This window comes from Calidris pugnax, unplaced genomic scaffold (genome assembly GCF_001431845.1).
Source record: "Calidris pugnax isolate Ruff unplaced genomic scaffold, ASM143184v1 scaffold3, whole genome shotgun sequence".
NCBI classification, from domain to species: domain Eukaryota; kingdom Metazoa; phylum Chordata; class Aves; order Charadriiformes; family Scolopacidae; genus Calidris; species Calidris pugnax.
The window spans coordinates 3,557,651-3,572,498 of NW_015090799.1; the positions used below are offsets into that span (position 1 = coordinate 3,557,651).

Here is a 14,848-nt window from a genome sequence, read left to right on the forward strand (position 1 = left end):
CCCTGGCCCCAGCCCCAGCCATAGCCCTAGACCCCAGCCCCAGCCCCAGCCCTAGCCCTAGGCCCCAGCCCTAGGTCCCAGCCCCAGCCCCAGCCCTAGGCCCCAGCCCTAGACCCCAGCCCCAGCCTTAGAACCCAGCCCTAGGCCCCAGACAGACATGGATATGGCCACGTGAGTGGGCACAAGAGGGTGAGCACCAGGGATGCAGAGGAGCATGCAGCTGCAATTTAGCCTATGGGCAAGGTTAATGCCTATTTCATACTGCACTGGTGTGTGTGGGAAGCCGTGGGGCAGGCCCTGGTTTGCCCTAGGGGAGCCTGCAATCGTGAGGGCAGGGTGAGCCCTGGGAGCCGTTTCTGGGTGCTGCCAGCAAAAGTGGCGATGTGCCTGCAGGGCTGTGGCAAGGAAGAAGTAGCATGGGCCAGCCCATGGGGCCATCCAGTGTGTACTGTCTGCTGGCATTGTCGGACACATGGACGTGGCTGAAAAGCAGCCAAAGGCCGTGGTATGTCCTGTAAAAAGAAATGGTATAGGGTAGTCCAAAGGAATGTTATTAGAAAAAAAAAAACAAAAAACAACCACACTGAATACTTAATTGGGTACCGGGACATTTCCTAATGGGACTGTTGATTGGATTGGACTGTTGTGCCCTAAAAGGCACATCAGAATCTAAAAACAGAAGAAAAGCAACCCTGCAGGAGCTGTTCCTCTATACCCTGCATTCCAACAGCCTTGGTCAACCTCTGATTGTCACGTTGCTTGAGAACACACACTTCATGCACTGTTGTTTTGCAGACTTTGCAAACATGAGTGTTGCAGGCAATGCTGGTGGCCAACAAGTAACAGGTAGCAACAAGGTGTGACAAGTGACAGCTGCCTTCCCCTACCAGCCTGTCTCTGAATACCAGTAACGTTTTTACTCTCATTCTCTCTTGACCTTTGAAGGAGCCCCACATTGATGCTGTAGCACTTGAACAGCAGATAATGAGTTCTTACCGGAGGTCTCCTCAGGATCTCTCCCTCCATCAACCCACGGGTCTCCGTGGGCTACAACTCTGAGGTCTCCTGAATTGTTTTCTTTTCTGTTACTAACAAGCCTTAGAGGAAATCTTACTGTGGCCCTGAAAGCTGCCTTTTTTCATGAACAGGAACGGAACAAGGATGTTGACACTCCGCCAAAGTGGATTATTTTTTTGTAAATGAGGCAGAATTTGCCAGCATTTGTGTTTAGGATGTAAATTATTTTTGATAGTTTTCCAGGTCTCCCAAGGATTGGGAAAACACTCCTTTTGATCAACAAATGATTGAACTGTTGGTCTGGGGAGTCAGCCTAACCTGCTAGAAGGGCTAGAGATACAAGAGTACAGATCTGATGTGATTGCAAAGGCGCTTCGTGTGGAGAAGGGCAGTAGCAGATCTGAGAACTTTCTTTTGGAGGCAGCCATTGAATGGCTTCTCTTTAGCCTCTGGACCACGTGTTTTGCTGGCCAAACCTTCTTCCTTGGCACCAATGTTCAGAGAGTTCGGGCTGTACCACCACAAACAGAAAAGTGTGTTTAGTATGCCGTGCACACAAGTATCTCTTTGCACCAGTTCTTTGGCTTTCCTTTGTTAAATCCATCAGAAACTCAAAAGCCCTTCAGGACGAAAGGGAAACTTTCTTTGAGGTGGTCCAAGCCCCCTGTCAAACCATCTGAAGATTTCTAGCAGCTTTGTCTCAGGTTGTTTTTGAGGCAGGAGCCAGCAGCAGCACAAGGTCCTGTTTCTTGCTGTGGGAAGGAGCATTATCATGTGCACCACAGCAAATCCTGCTGTACTCACTGAATCCTAATATGGTTGCTGGGCACAGTCATTAATCCTTGTCTTTTACAGAGGGAACTAAGCGACCCACAGAGGATGAAACACTTTTGAGGAACTCTTCTGAGCAGGATTTCTGTTTCCTTGGGTCCTGCTTAATTAAGGGTAACCAAGGGTAAATGAACAAAGGGTGTTTCATTTGAGCAACACTTTCTTAAGAAGAAAGAGGAGTAATTGAGCTGCAGTTTTCACATTTCCCCATAGACCAGATGCAGCAGGAATGATTTCCAGACACTAAGGTCAATGCGAACCGCAAATTGGTACTTCACCAAATCAGGTCACTGTCACCCTCTTTTCCCAGAGGAAGGAAGGACCCTGAGGTGCGTGTTAAAACCCACCATTTCAGTAGGAAGCATTCATCCTGTGTTACTGGTTAAAAGTTTAAGGTTCCTCTTTGGAAACAGATGGAAGGATAAGGGCTTTCTGTTGGACTAAAGAGGCAAAAAGAAGCAAGAGAGTTGCTGTGGAGTTTTTTTGGTTCATTTGCCTTCTTACTTATCCTCACTACCTGTGGTGTGCAGCCTGACAGAGTCCCCTGGTTTGGTGATGATGTTAGACTCATTTGCAATTTCTGGCTTATGGATACAGCCTCATCCCCCAGCAAAGCAACCAGGCTTACCAGGGAATGTAGCCATTCGTAAGGATGTAGTCAGGAAAGTAGAAACTGAGAAGTTATCTGTGGTGCATCTGGTGCATGATTATCTCTGTGCATTTTGCTAGCACTTGCATTTACAGATCACAGAATGGTCTACAGAAATCACAAAACAACTTTCCCTCTTGCACAGAGGAAAGTACCATTAGCCGTATTTTATAGCTGGAGGAAAGGGAGAGGTTACCAAAGGTGAGAGAACGCTCTGAGCTAAAAATGAGCATCCAAGGTGAGGAATTAGGACAACTATCCCTTGACAGCTGCCTAGGGACAGCTGCAGGATTGTCATGAAAAGATACTGCTTCATCAGTGTGTGACCTTGTCAGCTGTTTGTTCAGGTCATTGTCCTCAGATGGTTTTCTCAGACTGGGCAGAAATGACTAGAGTACTTTGTCTTACTCTGTTGCTGCTGGGCACTGAAGAACATTTCATAATATGGTGAAAAGCTGAGAGTGACACAGGCAGAGTAAGAAAGGAGTAGAGGAAGGATAGGAATGAACCTGAAAGAAGGGATGAGAACTGTGTATTATATACATGTTACATTGAGTCAGTGGTGGAGGAGCTGTGATGGTTATACGTCTCCATTGGCATGGTGGCATTTACGTCTAAGGGTGATGTGGTGAATTCTGAGGACAAGCATGTATTCTCTAGGAATACATCAACTGGTTTTCCTCCAAGAATCTTCTTGTGAAGGACGTGAAATTATGATGTTGGGTGCAACTGCTCCTCCTCTCATTGTTTTGCTCACTTGAGCTAATTCAAGTGTTTATTGTACCCTTGGAGCTTTCCCACCAGCTTCCTCAGCCTCAGTGATTACACAGGTCAGCATGAGATCTGTCAAAACTGCTCTGAGCTGGAGTGTCAGCCAGGTGGGTGGGTGGGCAGGCTAATGCAGAGTGAGGCAAAAGCTGTAAGGGGTAGTTTCATGACCCTGCATTGCAAACTGGGTAGAAGCAATCAGCTAAAACTTTTGTAGGGGTGCTCTTTGCTTAGACAATACTCTAATAGAGTCATAACTCCTTATACCTATAGTGTGGCTGTCCCATTATTTTATATACTGCCTTGTAAGAAAGTGTGTATCTTCCTAAGCTACCCTGTCTTCTCATTCCAGTGCTTTTTCTGCATGTGTTTTCTTCAAATGCCTCTTGAAGGTCCCTCACAGATTTTTTTTCCTTCTTTTGCTCCTCAGGGTGTGGGCAGGTTCTTCGGGCTTCTAGAGGTCAGATTTTGCTGGAGGGTTACCCACTGAATGCACAATGTGAATGGACTATTCATGTTCAAGCTGGATTTAACATTGAATTAAGGTAGGTCATACTGACTTTTAGCCAGCACTGTTTTCAGGTGGATATTGGGGCACGTGGATAAACAAGAGTCAATGAGGCTCAACAGCTGGGAGCCCTGGAGCAGTGAAGGTACTGGCCACCACTTTGCATTTGGTACCTCAGCTCTTTTCCCTGGACTCGCTTGTGATAGGCAGCCACTGCACAAATCATCAATGCTGTGCCTTCAGTTCCCGTTTAGGACAGCTGGATGATAAGGAGAGTTTCTCAGATATTGGGCAAAATGCATCTCTGTAGAGGCCTCTTCAAGGTCTTGACACCATAGTACCACATATTTTCTGAAGAGTGTGCCAGGCTGAACTAAGACATTCTTTGAAGAAAAGCCGTAGGAACATGATAGGATGTGTCATGCCAGGAGGGAGTTGCCTGTGGGATCTACCTTGCATTTAGCCTATGTTTTCCCTCTCTTCTTTTTCTTTCACTCATTTTATCAGCCCTGTCCTTTGCCTCGGTTATTCCTCTTACCATTCCTATGTCTGGAAGATGTAATTGGTTCTGCAAGTCATTGCTCCTCTGACCTGCGTATGCTTAGACCTGTTAACCTGTCCCTGCTGACTCGAGCTCACAGTTCTTGGTTGGGTATCCTGCATAGTTCAGGAGAGTCCCTAATGGGGTAATTAGTGCTGTTTTCACATGTGTGTAGCAGGGAGCTCACACAGGGAGCAGAAAGCTTGGCAGGGGATTGTATTCAAAACCCACTAGCTAATAAAAAGAGTAGCTAAAGCCTTCACATTGGTATTTTACCAGCTTTGGAACTCAAAAAAAAGAACTATTCTAGATACACAAACAGATTATTTCCTGTATGTTTAAAGACAGACCTAATATTTAATAAAAGGAAGAGAAATAAATTGAATGGAAGAGCTTGTGGCATTCCCACACTAATTTCTTTTTTTCAGACTTGCAAATGCAAACCTATTGTGTAGTTATGAGCAGGTGTGATTATTGCCCAGATAGTGTTGGAAAATCTTGACTCTGGAGAAGTGTGTAGGAGACACAGGGAAGCAATGCTGTGAGGAGGAATTTTGTGTTCTCGTGACAGAATTTTGCATCAGGTTTAGCACGTGTGAGCTACGCGTGCCTTGCTTTTAGATGATGTTGTTGCCTAGGTGTATGATTTCCACAGCACAAGCTCAGAAAGGTGGTAATCTGGTTTGGGTTGGTTTTTTTTTTGCATTTCTGAATAAGGCTTTATCAGTTTTAAGGCTTTAAAAGTGTGTCAGGAGCTACAGGGGTGACTCTGTCTTCACTTCTGTGGTGGTGGGTAAGTGAAATGGTTCTTGTGCATGCACACCACTAGTGAATGCACCTATCTCTGGGTAAAGAGTTGACAGCCAGGTGGCACCGGGGACAAGGAAAGAAAGACTATTTTAATAAAGGACACTAGATTGAACAGCAGTACTTGCTGCAGCTGTGCTAAGGAGACTCTCATCTGTTTTCAAGGCAGAGGAGTTAAATGCAGTTGGCAGCTGGTCATGAATGGTGTCCCCGAGGGCTCAGTATTGGGGCTGTTTCTCTGGGGGTGTTCAGCCTGGAGAAGAGGAGGCTGAGGGCAGACCTTCTCGCTCTCTACAACTCCCTGAAAGGAGGGTGTAGCCAGGGGGGGTCGGTCTCTTCTCCGACAAGTTGAGGACAAGAAGAAATGGCCTCAAGTTGCACCAGAGGAGTTTCAGGTTGGATATTAGGAAAAATGTTTCCACGGAAGGGGTTATGAAGCCTTGGAGTGAGCTGCCCAGGGAAGTGGTTGAGGCCCCATCTCTGCAAGGATTTAAAAGCTGGGCTGACATAGTGCTTAGAGACATGGGTTAGTGATGGTTTTTATCAGAGTTAGGTTGATGGTTGGACTAGGTGATCTTAAAGGTTCCTTCCAACCCAGACAATTCTATGATTCTATGATTCTATGAATGGGGAGTGTTGTAAGCCAACAGATGTACTAACTCTTTGGAGAAATCAGACCTCCATTCTAGACCATGAGGGCCACCCACATGCATGCTAGGAAGATGTTAGTGTCATGTGAGATCTGTGCAGTTCACTCCATTTACCTTTGTTGTTACCAGAAGATGTAAAATTTTAACAAGGGGCATCCTGCAGAGAGTACCTTTTTCTTTCTCCCCATGTCCATTGTTCCTCCAGGCAAACAAACAAAATACTAGGCATCTCCTTGTTGTGACATAACATTACATTCCAACTGAGGACGTCTCTAAGGAGGAAGCCCAAGCTATCAACCTCCTGTTGTCAGCAACTACATTTATCTGTGCTGGGTAGTGCTGGAGAAGCCTAAAACCCCATGCCCAGCCTGAGCTGAGCTTGATGTCTGAGTACATAAAGGCCCTAGCAAATGACACGGCACTTCTAGGGAAAGACCAGAAACTGTCCTGAATGTCCTCACTTAATCCTGCCATGCTGCAAGTCAGGAGGCATAGGGCAAAGCCTCCAAGGCAAACACAGAACATGAGGACCTATATCTACCTCACAGGTTAACCCTGGAATGTGTTCTGAATCAGCTGAGGTTTTCAAGGTGGACCACCTCAAAGCTGGCCATTGAGGTACTTCAGCAGTTAGATACTGTGGGAAATGGGTACATTTAGCCTAAAGTTTCTTCTTTGGACCATTCCTACAGAGAAGGGCAGGTACAACTAAACAGGCCACTGGAGTCTTCCTCCTGGATCTGCCTGTCCATGCGGAATCGTTGCCTTTGCTGCATTTTCATATAAACATGCTGATCCCCTCTGGGAGTGCTAACTCTGCTTAGAGCTGTAATGCACAGCCAACATTGTGCTGAATCAGCACAACTGATAACAAAAGAACTCTTTTCTTCATTCTCTCTGAGCACAAATCCTGTTTGCTGCTGCTCTGATGGCTTGCAAGGGCAGGGATGGGGACAGTGAGATGTAGAAGGGAACAAAGTGGTTTGTCTCTGCTTATATAGGGCAGGGAGATTGAAACTCTCAGGAGCACCAGTAAATCTTCACTTGCTTCAAGCTGTGCCACACAATCCTTTGGGGGCTGGCTAAGCAGAGCTGTTTTGATAAACGGCACCCAGATTGCGGTGGTAGTTTGTTTTCTCTGATTTTTTCCAACCTTGTTTTTATTTGGGTTGTGATATATAGGCTCCCTCAACCCAAGCCCTTTCAGGGATGTCATACCACAGTAGAAGTAGCTCACAACTATCAATCCTTTCTTTAATGCCTCAGCAGAGATGCAGTTTTAAATATTTTCCTTTGGCTGGAAGCTTTCTTCAGAGGGGTTGGTGAATGTAGACAGCAGACAATGATGAAATCAAGACAATACTTTGCATTCCATTTTGTATGTGATGACCTGTAGCACTAAATTAGCATGTTTAGTTTCATGATATTCGAGAGAAATACAATACAGTTACAGTTTCACAGATGAGGGAACTGAGGTTCATTACATTGCCTGTACCTGTTATTTAAAAGCAATAGAGCTTGTGGTCTGTAAAGGGTCTCATCAACTGGGCCAGAGCCAAGAAGTTTTGAAAAGTTTTGGCAGGTTTCCCAATCTGCCATTTCTGAGATCATGAGATCCCATGTCATCAGTACACTGTATCTGCTTCTATGCTAAGCTAAATAAAATGCAAATCAGAGCCCCATATGCCTTTCACATCTTCCACTGTTTTCATCATTTTTTAAAGCAGAGAATTGCTTACTCTGCTTTTCTCTACAATTAAAAACAGTATTCTGTGTATGGTTCTTTCATTCTGTGTCTTCAGTCTCTGTGAGTATCTCTTGATATCCTTTGTTAAGGAACACACTGCTAGACGTTTTAGCTTTACATCTGTAAATAGTCCTGCTCCCATTGTATGGTGAGTGTCCCAGAAACTTTCTTTCTGTACTTACACACATACTTAATTTTAATCAGAAATGTACCAGTTCAGAGAACCAGTAAATAATGTTAGGATTGAGTCAGGATAAACTGTAGCCTGATAAATGTGACAAAGATAAATGGGTTAATTTGTATTGCTCTATATCTTCCATAAGGGTAGATCCCTGGAGTACGATCTGCCAGTGAAAGAATGTTTTGAAGACGTAGTGTATAATGTGATGCCTGTGAGGATCTCTGGCAAACCTGACAGAATTAGAATTCAACTCATGCATTTTATGCAAAGCTAAGTTGAATTAATTTCTCTGTAATGTATGTGAAAAGTAGATGTAATTTTTTTCTTATTCCACATTCTACTTTAAAAAATGAGGGGCTCTGCTCCATTGGTGTAGTGTCCTACAACTGCTCATTCATTTCTCTGTATGTAGTGTACTCCTGATGTTCTAAAACCAACCATATGACCTGAACAGAGGTGACTGAGTAAAGAGGCCTCTTAAGTCACCTCATAAGTCATCAAAGAAAGGTCACTTCACATAACATGAGGGCCTCCTTAGCATGAGGGCCTGAGTCCCAAGAACAGAAGAGCAGGAAGGAGGCTCCAGTACTTTCTTGTCTCTCCAGATGGTGCGATCCAGCAGCAGATTGACAATTTGTTTCACCTCTTTGGTGTGAAAATGCAGTCTTTGCAAATCACTAGGCCCACGCTGGAATAGGCAATGTGGGAGATTTAGCCAAATCCTAAATACACATCTGGGGTGTTAGGAGTTCTCATGAAGATTGAGCATACAAGTTTAATTTATAAAATATTCTGCTGAACAGTTAGTGTGGCCTCTCCCAGGCCCACATCTTCTCATTCTTACCTGCTGCACCAAGGCTGGGCCCAGCACCCTTGGCCATTCCTCATTCTCCAGAGGCATTTGGTGTTTCTCACTCTGTTTCTCATTCATATTCTGGTGGGATGCTTTGGCTCTGTGCCCTACTGAGTTCAAACAGCAGCATATAACATTGCTGTTAACGAACAAGAGCCTTGTGCAGTGGCTGGATCAAAGTTAGGAAAGACAGACATTGTGGGAAAAGGCTTTAAATATTTCCCTTCTGCATTAACTTCTTTCCCTTATTTCTACTCTAAAAAGAAGGGCAAGTGCCAGACATTGGGGATTTACTACCATTTTGCTTTCTAATGCAAAACATGCTGTAGTGTTTTGGATTCCCTTTCTCTGCCTATTTCTGCTTCTGTTACAACCCTGAGCTTTTGTTGTACCCCTAATTGCTGACTTCAGAACATCACCATGCAAATACCTTTTTGAGTCTTGGTCTTTGATACTGTTACTTTCAGTATTTATAACTTTATTTAGGGGAAATAGGAAACAGCCATGATAGAAATATGCCCCCTAACATCTCTGACCTTGAAGTTGAAGTTGAAGAATGAAAGTTCTAACATTGTAGTGTGGTTATGGACCCGATGCATGTGAGCAGACTGTATGACTTCAATTTAGACTTCACTGTTATACCACTTAAATATTCTCATGGAGGAACTATGTAGAGTTGAGCTGGCTTCCCAAGATCATGATGCAAAAATGGAGATGAATTGCGTGGGACTTCATGGGGTTAAAGACTCATTGAGGGTGGGAGGCAGTAACGTTACTAAACATCCAAATAAATAAGAATCAGGGTGCACAGGTGAGAGTATGCTGTCTGACTGTGTGTCCTTGTTCCCCAAGATTTTCCATGCTGAGCCTGGAGTTTGACTATATGTGCCAATATGACTATGTGGAGGTCCGTGATGGGGACAATTTGGACAGCCGGATAATTAAGAAATTCTGTGGAAATGAGAGGCCGCCTCCCATCCGAAGCACTGGGTCTTCACTCCATATCCTGTTCCAGTCTGATGGATCCAAAAACTTTGATGGATTTCACGCTGTCTTTGAAGAAATTACAGGTAAAATAATACAAAAGTGGAACATGCCATTCATTCTCATCAATTCAATTTCACTAATCTCTTTCCCTGTTTTGCTTCATTAAAAACTTTCATGCTGTGTTGCCAACAGCAACTTCCACAAAGTTAGTGCAGGGAAGATTCAAAAGCCATCAGATAGCATGTGAAAGTGAGACTTTTCTAGCAAAGACTGGATTCCTTCTACCTGTGTAAAGAACAAGCACATCAGCCAGTACAGAAAAGCAGCCATTCTGTGAGACTTTTCTGTTTGAATCTGAGAACTAACAGCACAGAAGGAAATAGAGGAAGGGGCATGTGTATCTGCAGTTGCAGAGTTACTCAGTGTTGTGTGCAGGAGCGGAGTCACTGTCTCAATTAGCAAAAACCTGATGCAAAGTCACATATTGGCTCAGTGAAAATTCCCTGACATGACTCTTGTGTTGGCTCATGTATCATACCATTAGTGCTTTTTAAAAAAAAAGTGTGTACAGAGGAGAGATTATTTTCTTTAAGAAAAAAAAAAAAAAAAAGAGGCATTTCCCATTCTGTCATGAACTCAGTGTTATGAATGACAGAAGGAGGGCTCCAGAATTCCTGTGTTTTTATTAGTACTCAGGGCTGGAGACCCCCACACTGCTTTCCATCGTTTCATTCTGGCTGCAAAATAACATTGAAAATGTAGCTGGCTCCCCATTTTGCCATTGCATTTGAAGCAGCCTCTGTGCTTTTCCTGGATCTTCTTTGTTTAGCTATGTAGGGAATTTTGGTCAAATCTCTCCCCAGTATTCCTGACATAGCAGGCTGATCAGAGGTGCTGCTTTGCCACAGATAAACTCTGCAGGATCTATGACTCCCCATAACTTGCCTTCTGCACACCCTGGTGACCCAAATTTCATGAGGTCATCCAGGGTATATCTGGCTCGGGAATTTGAGTTAGTTCATATAATTCTTATATAAATACAGAAACCTACAGCTGTTAACAATGATCAGGGGTGTAACTGGCAATCTGAAATGTTCGTACCACTGGGTGCAGTGCCTGCGCTGTTCTTCCAATGGTACCTTTCATACCTGTCAGTGACACAGCGGGAGCAATGAGCTCCCAGTGAGAATTGGTAGTTCTGCTGGGCTCGGAGCAGGAGAGGTGATAGAGAACAAATGAGTGTGGTGTGGGCTGTGTTGCACAAGGGCTGCCTACACTCAGGGAACTAACATTTTCCATATGGTGCAAACTGAATTGATTCTGTTTTCTCTGACCAGCAGGGAATACTTGGTATTCCAATACTGTTGAGCACTTTATTTCCACCCCGTTTTTAGTGGTAATTATTCTCAGGCTGGGTGGCTGCAAGTGTGGTAATGCACACAGAGCACATTGCAAAGGGCTTCTTAGAGTTTGTGAGGAGGTCTTATTGTGTACTTTATTATGAGGCTGTTCTGGCCTAATGTTTAGCTGCAGTGAAAGGCTTTTAAAACCCTCCCAGAGTCTTTTTATGTGAAGCATTAACCTGGCCAGCGGGACAGTTTAGGGGAAGAATACAGCGTGCATGGGGCAGCATAGAATTGAAAGCAGGGGCAGCACAGGATCAAAGCTCTGGCAGCACACTGCAAAGTGAAGCATTTCCCCTGAAATGCACAGCACTGCAGAAAAGCTGAGGTCCCCGGAACAGATTGCACAACAATTGCTAGAGCAATTCCCTGTGCTGCAGGTGAGAGCAGCAGCAGCAGTTGTGCTTACAGGATGTGGACCAGGCCGTGGAGGTGATCTGACATCCCCAGCACCTTAGGGGTGTAATGGAGAGGACTGAAGAAACATCTTGTGCTGTCAGAACTGAATTGCTTCCCTTTCTGTCTTCCCTTCCTCTGAGCTCTGTGCTTGCTTAAGCAGTGGGTCTGACTGCACAGAGGTCACTGGTTCGACCGCCAGAAATGTTTTGATTGATAGAAAATAAGCTGCAAAGCCTATATCCCCACTAGGAAAGGTCACTGCATGTGTAGTTATTAAAGGACAAAACCACACAACCTGCTGCGCTGCCTGGGCTGTAAGCAGGTGTTGGGTCCCATCCCATGCCAACTGTCAAATGGTAACCAGTAATTGGCTAGAGCTGAGTGACTAGAATTCACTCAGCAGACTTCAGATGAGAAGCAAGGGGTGGCAGATGGGGAGGCATCAGGGTCTCTTAGGGATTACACATATGCTGGATCTAGTTCGATGAAAGCCTGTTATTGAATTTCAATAATGCTTTTCTTTTCTGTACCCCCAAGCTAGTCATCTTTGACACAACATAGGGGATTTAACCTTTTGTAGTACTGTCCCATGCTGTTTGACTGAAGCCAGGAAATCAAGATGCCTTTAAAAAGAAAAATATTTAGTGTTCTTAAGTATCAGGCATTTTTGAGGACAGTACCTGGAATTTATCCTTTTTCACTTGACATGCTTACTTTTACAGAATCACAAGACAAACCTGGGGCAAGGACAGTGTCTTCAAACCAGTGACTACAAAATACCAGTCTGTACAGGCTCTTCTGCTTCTCCCTCCCCTTCTCAGTGATATTTTACATTAGTTAGATATAGTACAATTGCAACATATGTATTCCTTTTAGCAAATGAATTACTGTCCTTAGTCAGATCTTAGTCTTCAATAATACTTAGAAGATATTCATTGCCCAGCCATGTATGAATTGCTGTCACATCACTGCATGAAACCTCCAGAGAAATCCATATGTGGCATCTATGTATTTCCTGTCTCTTGCCATCTGGATATAAGAGACTCAAAGATTATGCCTCAAGTGAAGTCTTTGCAAGGAAAACTGCTGATTCTGATATCTGTCATTCTGGATGGGAGCAAAGTGAATGCTCTAAATGTAATACTACACAACCCCACCTTTGGTCCCCCAGGGTCGGTTGCTCATGGTTGCAACACTCAATGGCTGGTACAGATTCGTATTTTTATTATAACTGACGTAATCTGTGTCCTTAGCATGGAAGTACAAAGATGATCTGTAAATGAATTAGAATGCAGACCTTTCTAGCAATTATTATTTCAAAGTTTAATCTTTAAGTTATCAAGCACGCTTGGATAATTCTTTAAGATGGTAAGGAATATGTTTTGTAGTCAATGTGAGCTGAAACTGAACTCCTGGTATGGATCCAGACCTGAACTTTGCTGCAGTCTTTTGTTGTTAAGAAGGACTTGAAGCGGGGCATCAGATCCTAAACTCCTCAAGTGTTGGAGTTACTTGAATCTTAAACTGGATCTGAATCTTGAGATTTTGGCTCTACTTTCCGTCTGCTTACACACTCAGTTTGGAAAATAATCTAAGTTGAAATTATTTCTTTGTATTTTTGAGAGCAAATTATGTTCTACTTACTCATCTTCCCTTAGAACAGGAACAAAAAAAAATGTGTGTGTTATTGCACAGTGGAATTTGCTGGTATTAAATGATGCAATTACAAATTCTGATATTAATTTATGCTGATACGTACAGTTTGATGTGCATCACTGTTAGATTTATGGTGTGCAAGAGCTTCTTCATGAGTCTTAGGGTCATCTTGACCTGCTTCCTGAACTTCCTGACCCAGCACCAAATAAGCACTCCTTGGCGGCAAAGCAACTACCAAAGTCTGGGGTGACAAGATCTGACACCCAAAAAAATCGCCAGAACCATGGAACCCAAAAGTTATCCCTAAACTCTGGGATGAATGGCAGGAGAAATGTAGGTTGATACTGAATTTCTTTAATTTAGGCTAAGCTCTAAACAGTGTTGGAGCTTGCTGTAAATTACTTTTCTTCCACAAAGCTTTCTTACCACTTGACTACCGTTAAAGGAAAATGGTATGAGTAAGTGATGAATGGTGGGAAAAGAACTGCCCATTCCTTTAAGATCCCCTCTCCAGTAAAAAAGAAGAGCAGAAGGCTTTTTGACATGCATTAGGCTCTTTCCTGTGTCTTCCTAACTTTTAACCAGAATATGTAATTTACCCCAAGACACAACTATCAAGAGGAAAAGAATCCTATGAGACACCATGAATGTTCTTGCTTTTCTTTTATAGCTTGTTCTTCATCTCCATGTCTTCATGATGGAACATGCATTCTAGACAAAAGCGGTACCTACAAATGTGCCTGTCTGGCTGGCTATACAGGGAATCGCTGTGAAAACTGTGAGTACAAGCCCTGTCTCTAATGATCAGCCTCCAGGGTTGTTTACTGTTAGGAGTGTCATTGATATGTAGGTTAGGTCAGTCACAGTGCCAGAGAATGTACTGAGCTTCTTGTGGCATTTTTTAAGACGTGTTGCTTGCAGTTTATGAAGATTTCCACGGAATAGTTCTGGAGCTTTATATCTATGTGTAAAAAGGTAAAACAGAATTGGAGCTGAGAAACAACACACAAGAAGTCTTGTAACGGACTAGCCTTATCAGACAGAAACATTCCTGCTTGCAGTTTTTCATTGTGTGGATCAGCTGTTCTCTTCTAGAAGCACATACTCCAGCTGAGCCCCGTGCTTGATGCTGTAGCCAGAGTCAGTCCTAGGAAGTTTGTCTTCCCTCACAGGCACCTGAAAGGTAGAGTTCTGGCACCATGAATGGCAGAGACTTGGGATCGAAACAAATGCAAAAGGGTAGATTCTGTCCATATCTGTGTTGGTGGTCCTCACTGTATGTATAGTCATACACCTGCTTTTGTCCTACCAAATGAATTGTAAAATAACTGGGTTCAAGTGAGTTCAAATCAATTGTCTGTTCTAGTGATTCTTCATGCTTGAGGAAATGTCTTCATCTAACAGGGCTCAAAAGAGCAAGGAGTAAGACTTGTGCAATATATGCTATGATAAAGGCTGAATCATTGCTACTAGCTGAAAGGAGTATTGTGCAATATTTAAAGTCACTGAGCTAGAGCTCCAGCTGACCCTGGAAGATTTCAGCAATACTGATGAACTCCACTTGGGATCATAATTGGCACAAGAGAGAAAACATTGCTGACTGTGCCCTGCTGTGGCATTACTCTTGCTGTAAGGCACAAAATACCTCGCCTACTTCCAGAATTTTCAGGTCTATGTCAGAGCAGCCAGTATACACCAAACCTCACTTCCTCAAAAACTTTTCCCCACACGTGCCATTGTCAGGAGTGGCTTTGTCTCCTGAATTGCTTTTACTTCATCAGAGGAGTTATATTATAGTGACATGGTACCTCCTTGCATGGATCAGTTTGAGATAAAAGACCTTTCAGTTTC

At 43.7% G+C, this 14,848-nt stretch overlaps 1 protein-coding gene across 2 annotated transcripts in view; it reads left to right on the top strand.

Annotated features, from left to right (window-relative positions):
- PAMR1 (peptidase domain containing associated with muscle regeneration 1) overlaps positions 1-14,848 on the top strand; it is a 58,468-nt gene that overhangs the window by 15,028 nt on the left and 28,592 nt on the right. For both annotated transcript variants that reach the window (XM_014937144.1, XM_014937147.1), the window contains exons 4-6: positions 3,696-3,810; positions 9,405-9,622; positions 13,668-13,775. In XM_014937144.1, coding sequence (XP_014792630.1) covers positions 3,696-3,810; positions 9,405-9,622; positions 13,668-13,775 — 441 coding nt within the window. The remainder of the gene's footprint in view (positions 1-3,695; positions 3,811-9,404; positions 9,623-13,667; positions 13,776-14,848) is intronic.